Source organism: Pagrus major, chromosome 11 (assembly GCF_040436345.1).
Source record: "Pagrus major chromosome 11, Pma_NU_1.0".
Classification (NCBI taxonomy): Eukaryota; Metazoa; Chordata; class Actinopteri; order Spariformes; family Sparidae; genus Pagrus; species Pagrus major.
Genome location: NC_133225.1, coordinates 32,085,078 through 32,100,168, shown reverse-complemented (window position 1 = coordinate 32,100,168; position 15,091 = coordinate 32,085,078). Strand labels below are relative to the sequence as shown.

The window sequence follows — 15,091 nt, the reverse complement described above, 5'->3', positions numbered from 1 at the left end:
AGACTGAGCTCTTTTGCTTCCAGTAAAAGGGCTGACAGCACACACTTAATCCATAAAGTTGTCTATGAGTTTAGAAAGACTTTGTCATTGTCGTCTCTGTTGACAGTTTCTTTTTGTCTTTGTTTTTTTCATACAATTTGATCATATGCTGGAATATCTGATATTCCAACCTTAAGTGATATGCAGACTTTACATGTGTGGACGACAGATAAATATGTCAAGTACGGGGTCATTGTGAAGTAATTATGTCTACTGTGTTGCAGCTCTGTGCTGTTGCTGTGGTGAAGGCTATCTGGATTCCCCCTAGGAAACCACTGATAGAAAATGAAGACTACACTAAAGACGCATCTATTGCCAAGGTGAGTCATTGGTCTTTGTCTGTAATGCTACCAGCTACCTTTGACCCTGAACATATTCAGCAACCAGAATGAATAACTGTAGAAAGGGATGTTTAGCTGATAACTGTATAAAAAAAATAGTGGCATTATAGCATAGGCCTTTGAAATAGTTCTGTTTCATTAACTGAAGCAAACAATTCAACTAACTGATCAGAGGATAGATGGAGACAAGATGGCTCACAAGAAAACTTACAATGTGCCGCAGGTAATAGATCAAGTTCAATCTAAAGATGTGGAGATGGCAGAAATGTTCATTGCACTGCCTGGCTGTGAGCATGGAGACAAGGCTGGGGATAGTGGAGTGGTGGAAAGGAATTTGGCTCAATTGCTGGATACTGTTACTGACATGACCATTGTGAAACATGGAATTAAAGAAAGAACCTGGGCAAAGAGGACAACACATCAACTTCTGACAAGACCATTCTGATTTTAAGCTACTGTATGTAGTGGTAGCAGTGTGTGGGTATTGTACTGTTTTTTTCCTCGACCCTTACATACTGTACTGCCGACATTCTCGTCACATTTACCCAGGTTCCCACCAAGACAGGCACCTAGTGGTCCTTAAAGTGTCGTAGGGGAATCTTACAACAATGAAAAAAGTGAAACAGCATAGGCATAATCATATATTGTGCATATAAGGAACAGAGGTCATCGGGTGCCTCTCTGCACCTGTAAGAAGCACATTCAATGTTACAAAATAACCTAAAAATAAACAAATAAACAACAGAGATTAAGCGTGGGGTTGAGGGGAGGTCTTAAGGTACATGAGCTGCCATGAGTTGTCGGAGGTTATAGCAAAAAGACATATTGTCCAAAATGTCATTGATTAGGTCTTTCAAGATGAAACTAGTTTACTAACAAAGAGACTGCAATTACCAGACTATATTACATAAAACAATCTAGACTAAGTAAGACTAGGATTGGTTTAATATCCAAGTTTAATATGGTTTAATATGATAATATGTTCTTGTTCATGTGAAGACCTAATTTTAGCTATGTTGCTTAAGTGGTAATGTGACCGTGGTAATTTATTAAATGTGCTGATCAAAAGAAAGGGTAGAATCAAATGTAACACCAAGATTCTTGACAGTTGAGCTTTGAGGAATAACACTGTTATTAAGATTTACCATCACCTGATCAAAATGGTGTCTCTGTCGAGTGGGGCCAGTGACCAATTCTCTGACATCTGTTTTTTCACCACAGACAGGCAAGTCCCAAAATTTTTTAGCTTGAGAATGTTCATCTGCTTATATGGCCAAGAAGTGAAATATACAAAGTAGAGCAAAGGGCCAAGAACAGTCAGATCAGTCAATTATTTATTTTGCTATAAGATAATGCATTCTGTTCTTTCTGATAGATGGAACTTTAGCCAAGCGAGAGCCAGGCCAGAGATGCTAAATTGACTTTTGAGTCAAATCATTTATCCGTAAGGCTTTAGTGGACAGAATCTAATATTAATGAAGCCATATTTTGACAGTGTCTGGTAGTGGTAGTGAAACCATTTTATAGGCACAATTTTTGCATTTTACCTAAGTCATATGGCTAGATACTTGCCCAGAGTATGCCTGTACCAAATTTCAAGACTTTAGACCGGTCAACACAAAGTATGAGGCATTTATTCTTATCTTACTAAATTAGTTTTTAGTCAAAAATGAGCTAAGAATTAAAGGTTTGGATTGGTTAATCCATGTACAGTATTAGACGTGGGGTCCATCTGTGTCAATTTTGGATTTTCAAATTTGATGAACAGTAAATCCAGTGATTTCAGACAGTTATTTACATATAAATGTTTTATAGTCTATTTACTTTGGTCAGTAACCAATTTCATCTTTCTCATACCCAGTTGCCAGAAACAAATGGTCAGCACACCATTTGTACACACAGTATGCTTACAGTACATTCAGCAAAATGAAAACACAAACCTCAGTTTCAATGAGCTTCAATAGTATGTTTCACTAACATTTGGAGATTTGCAAGAAGAAATTTTGAAAAAAGAAAAAAAAAACACCATCAGTCACTAGAGGGAGCCACAGCAACATTTTCAGACTCCTCAACAAAGACAACACTCTTTTAAAACAGTCAAGCTTATACTGATTCTGCAGGGAGGAGACCTTGAAGGGAGCATAAGAAGCCAGCAAGTTGGAGAGACATTAAATACTTGAGGGACAGCACTGAGATGTTTATTGATAAGCACTGAACAATGAATGATGGTTAGGAGTTTGGGGTTCTTCTCTAATCAAATAAATCATTTAAAAACGTTGCAGTTATTCATTCTTGTTTGTCTGGTGCAAATCCTTTTTTGTTGTTTTCTTCTGGTGCACTTTAACTCTTATGAATTAGACTGCGTTCATCCTAATCAGCTCTTCTTCTCTGTATTTCAGATTCACTCAGATTTTGACGATGGTACCGAGAATATTTTGTACTCTCTTGAAGGTGCTGGTGCAAGCAAGCCTCCCTATCATGTGTTTGTGGTCAACGCTATCAATGGACTAATTAGTGTGACCCAAAAGCTTGACAGGGAGTTCATTAGTACATATGATGTGAGTGTCACTTGAATGATTCTTTTGTATTCTACTGTACTTTTTGACTCTAACGTCACTTTTCCCGTGCTAAGATTCAATTGCTGCTTTTCACATTAAATATTCAACAATTTGGCAGCAATTTGTTAAACTGCCACAGGCCATTTCTTATTGTAAATGCACGATAAAGACATTTGACTTTTCTGTTTCAGCTTCATGGTGTTGCTAAGTACAGAAATGGCACTTTAGCAGAGGAAAATGTTGAGATACGATTCAAGGTTGTAGATGTGAACGACAACCCTCCGGTGTTTCAAGCAATTCAACTCGGGGAAGTGAATGAACTCAGCCCTAAAGGTTGGTGTTTCTGTTTTGATATACAGCTCTCACAAATCGCCATCACTATACATTGTATGTATATTTGAAATCAAACATGTTGAATGTATTTCATGCAAAGCAGATTTTGTGTTTTAAAGAAGAGTTTTTTAATCTTGCATTGCTAGCATCCATGTTTTATACATAGTATTCTTTATCTTTCTTGGCCCATCACTGCCACCTCTCGATCAGCTGTAAACCATGCAACCAATTTCAAGAATGTATACTGCACTATCCACAACCACATGTGTGTGAATAGTCTTTTTGAGTGCGTCCCGGTTTTGTTTGTCCCACGCATATATATTTATATATATATATATGTATATATGTACATATATATCTATATATAGATAGCTATATATATATAGATATATCTATATATATATTTTTTCCTTCTGATTAAGCTGTTGGGACAGGCTGAGCTCAGAGCTGACAGCTGTTAGCTGCTGGAGCAGATGGAACGTTTAGCAGAGAGGTTGTCTACTGCCACCAACTGTACAGTACAGGTCACAGTTTGACCGTGAATAAACTCTGTAGCCCCTTTATACACAAGAAGACCTTATGTTTAAGTAACAGCGATCACTATCCTTGATAACATCCATGCTATTTGTATCTGTGCCAATATCCATGCAATTGATGTGAATCAGGCTGAAACAACAGTGTCTGGTAGTGATTGTATAACATCTGACTATTAATCACAGCCCATTCTTGGTTTGAGAAAGAATGTTAACTGTTGGCAGTTAGAAACATTGGCTGCAGTGGGACTTTCCCATTCAGTATGTGCAGCAGTGTTTCATTATCTGCCTCTATCATGTTTACAAAGCTACTGTGTTCAGTGACGTAAGGTTAAGGGGCATCATAGAGCGCAATTAATTTTAAGGCGTTCTTTTTCTGTTAATTAATTAATTGAAATTAAGGTGATATTTTGACAGCCCTGTTATTTACACAATGTGGGCACTGGGCATGAATAAAAACACAATGTAAAAACAATTTGTTTGTTTGCAACAAAACTACTCAGGGCATATTTAAGTTTAATGATCGTTTCATTATCTGTTATTTACAGGAACTCCAGTTATGAAAATAAATGCAACTGATGCTGATGAACCAGGAAATAAGAACTCTTTAATTGCCTTCACCTTATTGGATCAGAATCCACCTGGTGACATGTTCACCATTTCCAAGGATGGGACCATCTACGTCAACAAGCCTACCTTGGATAGAGAAGTATGGATAACACCAACATATCCACAGGGCTACTGTAAATTCCAGAGAACATAATTCCTTCACACCATCAGTTGATCAGTGTCAGTTAGTCCAGTCACCAATCACATTAACTCAAGGTGTTGACAAGATGGTAACAACGGGGTGGAGTTCTTCTCCTGAGACAATGTACTTCTGTCTTTTCTCGCCCTCATGACTTTTACTATTGCTAATTCTGCCTACACAAGATTTATGACAAATACATACTATAAACTGCTCAAAGCAACCATTTTACCAAACATGGATCAAATGACTAAGCATAGGTGTCCAAATACAACATCAAAAAGCTGCATAAATTGGGAAACCTCTTGTCGCCTGTGTCTCACCCAAAAACCTGTGCTTGATCACACAACGAAGACTTTGCCTACATTAGAGGAAGTAACTTTCCATACGACTAGGTAGGTAGTCTGTATTTGTCCAAAAGGAAAACTAGAAGACTCAGAACAGCAGATATACACCACAAAAGTAGGGCCACACATGATCACCAAAGGCCTCGACATAGGCTGACGGCTGACTGTCGGCCTGGTAAATCAGGGCCCTAAAGTGAAAGTGGGTGCTGAAAAGAGAAATGTCATCCAATTCTGGAGCCTGCACTTTGTAGCTTCTTTCAGCCCATTGTTTTTGTTTTCTGGCCTGCATATCTGTTCTCACGGACCTTGTTTCCAGCAGCAGCAGTGGGTGGATGGAAATTACAAAAATTACCCCTAATAACCCTAACCCACTGTATACTACCTGCCCAGAACCAGCTCCCACAGTGACAAAGTAGGGAACTAGCTGATGAATATAGTGGGCCATTTAGCAGCTAGAGCTAGATATTGTTCTCAGGAGTCAGTACTAGGGACCAAACCAGAGCTAGACCCATCTCTAACTCGAAATAACTGCTGACATGCTCCATATCTGTAGGATGTGTTCATGGAGAATAGTATGCCAGCACATTCACCATAACAACATTATGCATCATATGCCTCAATGTTGTGTTTACAGCTTGTTACTTTGCCCCAGAGTGACCAAAACATTATTGCAGAATGTTTCCATTAACACTTGTTTTAACTGTTCTCCTTGAAGTATCATTGTAGACACCATTGGACTACGACAAAAGAAAATGGGACTTGTGTTCCCCATCTTCAAACCAAAAGCAGCTCAGTCTTATTTCATTCCATCATCATCTTATGTAGAGAAATTGCAGCATGCCTGTTGCCTCAAAAAGTTTATTGTTTTATAGATTTACCCTTGTACTATGTATCTGGCAATACATCGTTATATATTAATGAATTACCCCAAGATGTCTTGTCTTAGATGCTCACCAGGGTAAAAAATTCATGTGCAGAGACTTCTTCTCGTAATACAACACCAATTGTTGCACTGATTGGTCCTAGATAATTTGACACAAGTGGCTCTGACTGACATATAACATGAATTCAGGGAGGACAAGTTATGAATGACCCACATACACATGGCCTTGTAATCCTCTTGGGGATTGGCAATTTGATCAACATATTCAATAAGTTCCTTTAATGTCGATGACTATTGACTGGACCAGACTGACAAGTTCGTTGGCTATGAATCCTGTGATATCTGAAACTACAGCAAATGGGAGCATTGCTTCATGGTGCAACCATGTAGCAAACTTAGAACATACATGTCCTATGTGTATTACTATACACAGTATAGTTCAAGTTCAATTCTCAGAATTCACACATTAGTTCTGTTTCACAGCAATATGTGATACAGTCCTTGAAAGTAATTTATGGCCATTTTCTAATTTCAGACAGCTGATCAGTACACTCTGACGGTGAAAGCTCAAGACTTGGATGGCGAACCAGGGGGATATTCTGCAACCTCAACTGTTACCATTAATGTCCGAGATGTGAATGACAACCTTCCCACTCTGGAAAAAGAAAATGTAGTTTTCTTTCTTACACTCTTCTGTAGTTTACTGTTCATATATAAACTGTACATATAACTGTATGGTTATGAGCTGCATAATTTCAGTGTTTTCTTTTGTGTTGTTGAAAGAAAAAAGAAAAAATGAACCCTTTCTACTTTCATATCATAATGTGTTTTTTACTTGCAGTATGAGGCCAACATTGAGGAGAACGAATACAATGTTGAGGTAATGAGACTCAAAGCAGAGGACCTGGACATGAAGGGAACAGACAACTGGGAGGCTGTGTTTGACATTGTCAGCGGCAACGAGGCAGGATACTTCAGCATTAAAACAGACCCCAAGACCAATGAGGGCATCCTAATGCTTGACAAGGTAATGATGAATGAGCAACAAAAGTGTTTCTGCAATTGTATTTTATTATTTTTGCCCTTTTCCTGGCTTTATGTTAATAGTACAGCAGAAGATGGATAGGTAACGGGATTAGAGAGAAGATGACATACAGCAAAGGGCCACAAGCAAGATTTGGACCCTGGCCAGAACCCTGCAGCGAGGACACAGCCTCTGTACATGGGGCGCATACTCTACCAAATGAGATACTTGAGCACCTTGTTTCTGCAATTCTAATTGAGAGGAAAAATACTGTTAGGTCTTCCAATCTTTTGTGGGATTAATCTGGTAATTGCAGATTATACTTGATGACAAATTATAAAAGGTAATCTGCCCATTATGAAGGGAGCAGGTGTACACAGGACTGGAATATAAATTATAAGTTATAACTCATAAACAAGAATTTTCTGCACTGCATAAATTCTGTGGAGGCGGAAGTCAGTCCAACACTCCCCTTCATTATAAGTTTGGTCTTACCAGGTCTGTTCGGCAGTCTTTCCTACCGCCTGTGCCAACTCAGCACCAGATGGTGATCAGTTAACTTTTCTTTTCATAACATTCAAAGTCTTTTACCTTAGATGTTCCAGTACCAGGTGCACATATGAACCACCTAATGCTCAAATGTTGTGTTGGTGGTGGACAATCAATGACAATGACAATAACAATTCCACTAAAAACACACCGCTCAGAGAAACCCCACAATCCTAATCCCAGTTTGGGGCAATTCTGATAGTAGAGTCCAGGCCTTAACCAGGAGTTTGTTTCCAGAGCTGGTGTCATTTGTTTCCATTTCTGGTACATGGCGGGCTCACAAAGCAAAATTTGTCTTTACCTTAGCACTAGCTGAAAAAATGGCACCTAGGATTATGAGTGTAAAATAACCCTTCCACCACATTCAGATGAAAATTCTCTGAGGGTATGCCAATGCTTTGAAGGGTGGCAACTCTGCAGATTGTTTGCCTGCCTTTGAGTTTTAGCTGTCTCAAAGTGTTAAACACAAACTGTGTTTTTTATCCCATATTGATTGAACATTACATTAACAACACTGATTTAACCAATACACAGCATCTGCAGTAAAGTCCTTATTTTATTCAATGTAGTGAGTCTGTATTGACAAATGTTAATATCTTTTATAGTTATATTAATGAACTTTGTCTATTGTGTTTGTGTGTGCCATTTCACAGGCTGTGAATTTTGAGGACGTGAAGGACCTTGACCTAGGAATAGCTGTGAGGAACAAGGCTCCACCACATAGTGGATCTGGGGGAAATGTTGGAGCTGGTATAAGTTTCGGAGGGGGTGCAGGAGGGGGTGCAGGAGGGGGAGGCGGAGGAGGCGGAGGAGGTGGAGGAGGCGGACCAACAGGTGCTGGGGGGGGAGGCGGTGCAGGTGGGGGAGGCGGAACAGGTGGTTCCACTAGTGGTGGAAGTTGGTCTGGAGGATCATCATGGCAAAGTGGGACCAATTTCAAAACCTATCCAATCAAAATCAATGTCAAGAATCAGCCTGAGGGGGCAGCTTTTGACCCCAAAGTCAAATCTATTCCCATCTCAGAGGGAGGCGAAATCGACTTTAGTGAGGTTATTGCCAAATACCCTGCAATAGATGGAGACACTGGGAAACCAGCTGAGAATGTCAGGTCAGTGCATACTCAAAACACACGAAAGCCTAAAACTACATTGTCATCTTACTCTATTCAATGATAACAACTGATTCTACTTATTTCTGCTGCAGGTATGCCAAGGGCTCAGACCCTGACAACTGGCTAACCATCGATCCAAAGACAGCTGAGATCAAACTAAACAAGAAGCCTGACAGAGAATCTCCATTCCTGGTCAATGGGACCTATTATGCTCAAGTGCTGAGCATTCCAGAAGGTACACTCTTCACCTGTGTGTCTGTTCCAGCTCTAGATGTTTTACATGTCAGACTAGTGAAGTAGCTGTAAAAAGTGACTCTATTGCCATAGAGTAACAACATTTTATCTTTTGGGAGCATAGATGTAGAATAATTTATTATTATTTATTTATTTTGGCATAGAAAATAAATACACTTGCTGTTTGTGGTGAATAGTCACACACTGCAAAACAGTACAAAATTATGGAAATAATGGAATATAGAGAAAACTTGCTTCAGCTTCAATCTTAGAGCACCTTTAGTTCCCACCACTAGCTGGGCAAACAATTGCGTACACCTGTTTTCCCTCATGTCCGGGATGAAATGCTTGACTATGTACTTGTCTCTGAAGAATGGAAATAAAGGAAATGCTGAATTTATGTTCTTATTTCTCTTTTTCCAATTCAGATATAAATGGAAAGACATCAACCGGCACCATAGCCATCCAAGTGGAAGATTCTAACGACCACTGCCCCGAGCTGACCAGTAACCTCCAGTCTATGTGTACTACGAATAATGCTGTTATTGTGAATGCCAAGGATGAGGATGTTTTCCCTAATGGAGCACCATTTGACTTTGCCATTGTCCCAGAGGGCACTAAGGGCAAATGGCAGGTGGAGCATCTCAATGGTGAGGAGAACACTGCCAATTATTAAGTTATGGTAGATAACATTTACAAATACAGTTGCTACAAAGTTTAAAATGGCTTAGTATGTTGTTTTTGTTTTGTTTTTTTACAAGTAGGGGTTTCCAAAGTTAAAAGACTTTCTCAATTCTAGAAAAGTGCTTAAAGCTTCACAAATACAGAGTAAATTCACAGGGTTGATAATAAAGTTTGTCCTGTAAAATAGCATTAAGATTGTTTTGACTGGGACACTAATGCATATAAGACTAGTGGATCAACAGCAGGCTTGTGGAGTAACAGAATACTTTGAACAGAAAAAGAAATCTGACATACTGAGCCTCTGCATTGCAGTGCATACCGGCAGGCAGGAGTTACAGTGAATTACTATGGGTTGTCTCTGTTGCTCTCTGAAACTTACGAGCGATTCCCAATAAGGGCTTATTATATTAGTATGTATATTATTATATTAGTATATTTATGGAAAAATCATAAATTAATAAAACTCTAAAAAATAAAACTGATTTAGGCCATGATGTCTGAAGGTTGGCAGGTATGCTGATCAACCAAACCTGTTAATCATTAACCTTGATTATTGACTTGACATGACTTTTGTGACCCAGATCCTGTGGTGGGTAATGCTGTAGAATGCCTACTCAAAAAATGCAACAACTTCACTGATACAGAATCACACTCCAAACTAAACTGAAGTGTAGGCAGCCATGATTTTAGAATACATTTTAACATAAAGAACGATAAACTATCATGCATATGAGCACATCACAACACTTCATGAGTCTCACAACACCACTCTGGTCTCACGTGAAACCAGAGCTAATCTTACAGCTTCATCATAATTGTCTTTAATGAAGAAGAGAAAAAAATGGGAGGGTATTTCACCATTATTAGTCTTTAACGCAGAAAACATCAAAATAGGGCCAAGTTATTTGGTTGTGACAGATTATTGTTAGTAGCTGTATTGGAATACATTATTGAAGTAAACCTCACAACCCCGATCACCAGAATGTTATAAACCTTGTTTTTAAGTAGGATCTGGAAAAAGGCTAATTTAAGCTTGATTCTTTATTCTAGATTACTGTTAACTTGAGTATAAAACAAAAATAAATTTGTACACTTTTCATGTTTTCCTTGTTGCTGGCAGAAACTGCAGCTATCCTGAGGGCCCAGGAGTCCATGTGGCCTGGTATTTATGAAGTGACCTTGGTGGTGAAGGACGAGCAGGGGAAGGCTTGTCCACAACCACAAAAAGTGAGCATCCCAGTTTGTACCTGTGAGGATGGAAAGCAATGTGGAGAACGAGGTGCCAATGGTCAGACCAGCAAAGGAGCAGAGTTAGGACCTGCAGGCATTGGACTGCTACTCCTAGGCCTGCTGCTCTTACTGCGTAAGTATAATGTGATGCTCATTCTAATGAAGGGTTGTGTGATCAACAGCTTTTTAAATTCAAGACAATCCCAAGAAAGATTGAGGTAGGTTAAATCCAATTAAAGTTAATTATAGATTAATATGTGGGGCACCAATACATTTTAAAAAATATTCTCTATACATTGGATGTTACATAATGAATGTAAAGCCAATTGAAGTCTATTAAATAATAGAGATAAGGGAGATAAAGGGATTATACCCAGACACTAGAACTCTATGAAAACCTGATTTTAAATCTGGAATATGTCTCTATTACTCTCTAAAACAGAGATCAATTAAAGAAAATAAAACATGTTACAGAGTTTTTATTAACAGTAAAAAAAAATCTTCATCAAGGCTGTGTATAAAAATGACGACAACGGTTGTTACATTGGCACAAAACAGTGTTTTTATCTTGATTTAATAAATGACAAAATATGTTTTCAGGTCCTTTAAAATAGTCCAACAGCCACAAGGAACTAGCAGTTGTGGTGGGAAAATCAATCAGAGTTAATTCTGATCTCTTTAGTTTTAGATGTGATTGTGAGTCTGAGCAGCAGGTAGCAATCGGCCAAATCTGACGCCACCCTGAAGAGGCCAGACAGTCAGACAATAACAAAATGTCAGATGTATTACAGCATGCTACGTGCACCAGAAGTTATAGAAACAACATGTGTTGCTAGTAAAGAACTACATGGTTGCTTATCACAAGAAGACATAACCATATTGTATTGTGCCAAGGAAATTGAAACTGCCCTTCCTTTTTTGGAGGACACACCACCACTGCAGTCCCCACATCACAGCTTTCAAGTTAGACTAAAACTTTGTTGTTGTTGTTTTTACAGTCATTCCTCTGTTGCTGCTCTTCTGTAAATGTGGGGGGGCTGCGGGACTGCCAGGGAACTTTACTGAGATGCCTTTTGACACCAAATCACACCTCATTAACTACCGCACTGAGGGCCAGGGAGAGAATACGGTAAGACCAACATATTTACCTTTAAAACACATGACACCACTGTTGAGGACAGGGATGTTTCCATACATACTGGTCACCTGCTACTGAGGTGCTGCTTGAAAGCTGCATGAAGTGATGTTTGACTGCTAGGCAGCAGAATAACTGTGTATCTGCTCTAACATTTTGATCACTGGCCCATAATAGGAGGTGCCGCTAATGACCATGCCAACACAAATGGATGGACAGATGCTCGAAACGGGCATGGCTAACAGAACTTCAGCAATAGCGCCCATGGGAACTTTGGATTACCAGAAATCTGTCACTTCCATGGATGGGATGAATGGGGCGATCTACCCGGAAGGTTTTTCAAGTGTCCACAGAGAAGGGACAATGGGGAGGATGAACCAGAGGCGCGGCAGTGGCTTCTACTCTGAGTTTGAGAGTAGAGAATCAGGAGTCGGTGGAGGATTTTATGATGGCATGGCTCTGCCAGACCACTTCCTGAGACAGTACTATTCTCAGGTGAGGATTCATTTCTACAATTTGTCTTCAGTAACCCACAACAGGCTTTTGTCATCCATTTATGTTGATGATTTTCAAATGTTGGGAATCCCTGAGAGGCAAGTTTAAACAATATGTTGGGTGATCCATTTTCTAAATTTGATCTATATTGTTTTCTTTTTTTGTGTCGATGACTTAAGAACGGGTCAAAATAAGTTTGTGCCAGGACAGTCTTTCTAAAGTCCTTAATTTTTGTGAAACACGTGGGGGACAGAGTTCGCAAGGTGGGAAAACAGACACACTTTCTTTGCCATTATCAAGTTATTTTGTTTTCATCTGTGGGAGTGGGAGAAAAACACAGCAAGATAATTAACAGTACTGTCCCATCTTTCTTTTGGCTAGGGATGTACTATAAGGTGCTAATCTGTTGTTTGTGTGATGGATGAAATAATGTTTATTCTCAGCAAGTCAGATCAAGCATAACATTGTGTGTTAAAAAACACATTTGAGAAAACCTATATCATTTTAGAACTTGAGAACATGATGGTAACACTTCAGCCCCTTGTGGCCAAAATGAGTACAACAAAGACAAACACTGCCAAAACTTTTTCAAACAAACTTTTCTCCTGTTTTCTCAAATGACCCTGCCCCCCTCCTCCCGGTTTTCAGAGCATTGTTTTCAACTGTCAACCTTTTTTTAATTTATTTATTTGTTTTCTCACCGAGTGTGGCTTAGAGCTCTCAATTACGCTTTTCTTGCCCATCTATTTTTTATCACCCTAGATTTTCTTGGGAAGACTTTTGTTTTCACCTAGAGAGAAAAAAAAGCTTTTCTTTGCCCCCACCTGTTCTACAGAAGCTCTGAGAGGCATGTGCATTTTTGATTTTCTGGTGATCCATTTTCCAAGTCTGATGGATGAATGTAAGGATGCATCATGCAGTTCCTTTTATTTTTTTAGAAAATAGATAACCAGAAAAATAAAATGTACTTGCCCCTCAGGGCCCATCAGGGCATGCTCCACATGAAAAGAATGTAAGAAATGTATTATTATTATTATTATTGTTATTATTATTACATTTTATCCTGGCAGAACCTTTTTTCAGCTGTCATAACTGATAAACCACAAGAGAAAACATTTTAGAACATATTTAGAAACTAGATCACCAGATCTTTTTTTCACACTTTCCTCCCAGGCCTTTCATAGAAAACAAATCATACTGGATAAAAGAGGTATTGCTGGAACGAGCTCAACTACAAATTCAAAAACTAAATCCAAATCGTGTCCTATTAGTTAAAGAAAACATTTAGTTTGGCCTTTACATCCGAGAACCTTTTTTAAAGAGCTTTTGAAGCTAAGTACCTCAATATGTGCACTTGATGACGGACATGAGTTTGCGACGTTACAGTATGTGAACATAAAAAAGCCCTTGGTATTTCTACAGAATAATAATGAAATTGTAGTTTTTTGAAGGTCTGTGCTCACTTAACAAAAAGTTAACCTTAGGGATGATTCTTTTGCTCTTTCAACAGAAGGCGAACAGTGGCAGTGAGAACCAAGGAGTAAAGGATGGTCTTTTGGTCTATGACTACGAGGGTCAGAGCTCTTGTGCTGGCTCAGTGGGCTGCTGCAGCCTCCTGGAGTCTGACAACGACCTGCAGTTCCTCGATGAACTCGGGCCAAAGTTCAAGACCCTGGCTGAGGTGTGTGGCGGCAAAAAGATCTCAACGGAAGTCAAACAAGTGTTAACTCCACTACCCACTCCCTCTGTCAACACTAAGAGCTCCGTATCAAGTGTGGTGACTACCCAGCAGCTGCCCCCTCCACCCCAGCTGCAGCCAGCCATCCCCAAAACAGTTCAGAATGTGGTCAGGGAGACATCTGAGAGCTCTCAGGTGGTGAAGGAAAACACAGCTACGATGAGACAAGGGATGACCACAGCAAAGCAAGGAATGGCAAATCAAGGCCAGATGCTCCTGCTGCAGCAGCAGCAGCCTGTCTACTACACCACCACCCCTGTGATGCAGCCAATGCACTACGTAGTCCAGCCACAGGTTCAGAACACCATGCTGCTGGCTGAGGCACCGGCCACCAACCTGCAGGGCATGGTACTGGTTAACGCCACTCAGAGTGGTCCTGCCCAAGGCATGGTTATTCAGGGACAGCCACTGATGTCCACCGGACAAGCCCAGGGTCCCGGCATGGTCCTGGTGGAGAGGAGTGGGGTCCAGGGGGGCGGTGTCAACATGATCCACACTGGCAACCTCCCTGGCTCCCAGACAATGATGGTCGTGGAGGGCAAGGTCCCTGCAGGGTCAGTGAAAGTGATGAAGGGGAGCCAGACCTCCTTTGTGCAAGGGGGCACTCTACAGTCAGGAGGACTTTCAGGGTCTCAGAGAGTCCTGGTGGTTGGAGGGCCATTAAGCAGTGGAGGGCAGCTGGTCCAAGAGGCAGGAGGTCTGTCCAAGAGTAGTGATAGCTCTGGGTCTCAAAGAGTCCTCTACAGCAATGGCCACACATCTGCTGGCTCACAGAGCAGCTTATTGGGCTCATCTACCACCACAGTGGGCACAACGCCCACCTTCAGCAAGGTGGTTGTGCAGGAGAAGTTCACGGAATTGTAATGTGGAGAAAGAAACTTTTTAATGTGGTTCAAACTTCTGACTAGATAATATCTCACGTTGGAAAGACAGTCCATGTGTGCTTGTCAGTTTATTGGTGGAGGGTGTGCTGCAACAGTTTGAAATGGAATGAAGCTACATGTTTATGCATGTTTATGCTACAGCTTCTACTTTATTCCAAATATGCTTCTAAAAAACCTGTATGAAAGTGCATACCTACTTGGCATTTTTGATTTTAAAAAATGACC

The 15,091-nt window shown here is 40.1% G+C and overlaps 1 protein-coding gene across 1 annotated transcript; it reads left to right on the top strand.

The window, feature by feature from the left end:
- Positions 1-245: 245 nt before the first annotated feature.
- Positions 246-14,846, top strand: LOC141004313 (desmoglein-2.1-like). The gene is made up of 13 exons (XM_073475744.1): positions 246-359; positions 2,780-2,938; positions 3,130-3,271; positions 4,353-4,513; positions 6,318-6,452; positions 6,624-6,809; positions 8,009-8,463; positions 8,559-8,701; positions 9,129-9,350; positions 10,505-10,747; positions 11,613-11,743; positions 11,927-12,244; positions 13,755-14,846. The coding sequence occupies exons 1-13, from the start codon at positions 246-248 to the stop codon at positions 14,844-14,846; spliced, it is 3,501 nt and encodes a 1,166-aa protein (XP_073331845.1).
- The last annotated feature ends 245 nt before the right edge of the window (positions 14,847-15,091 follow it).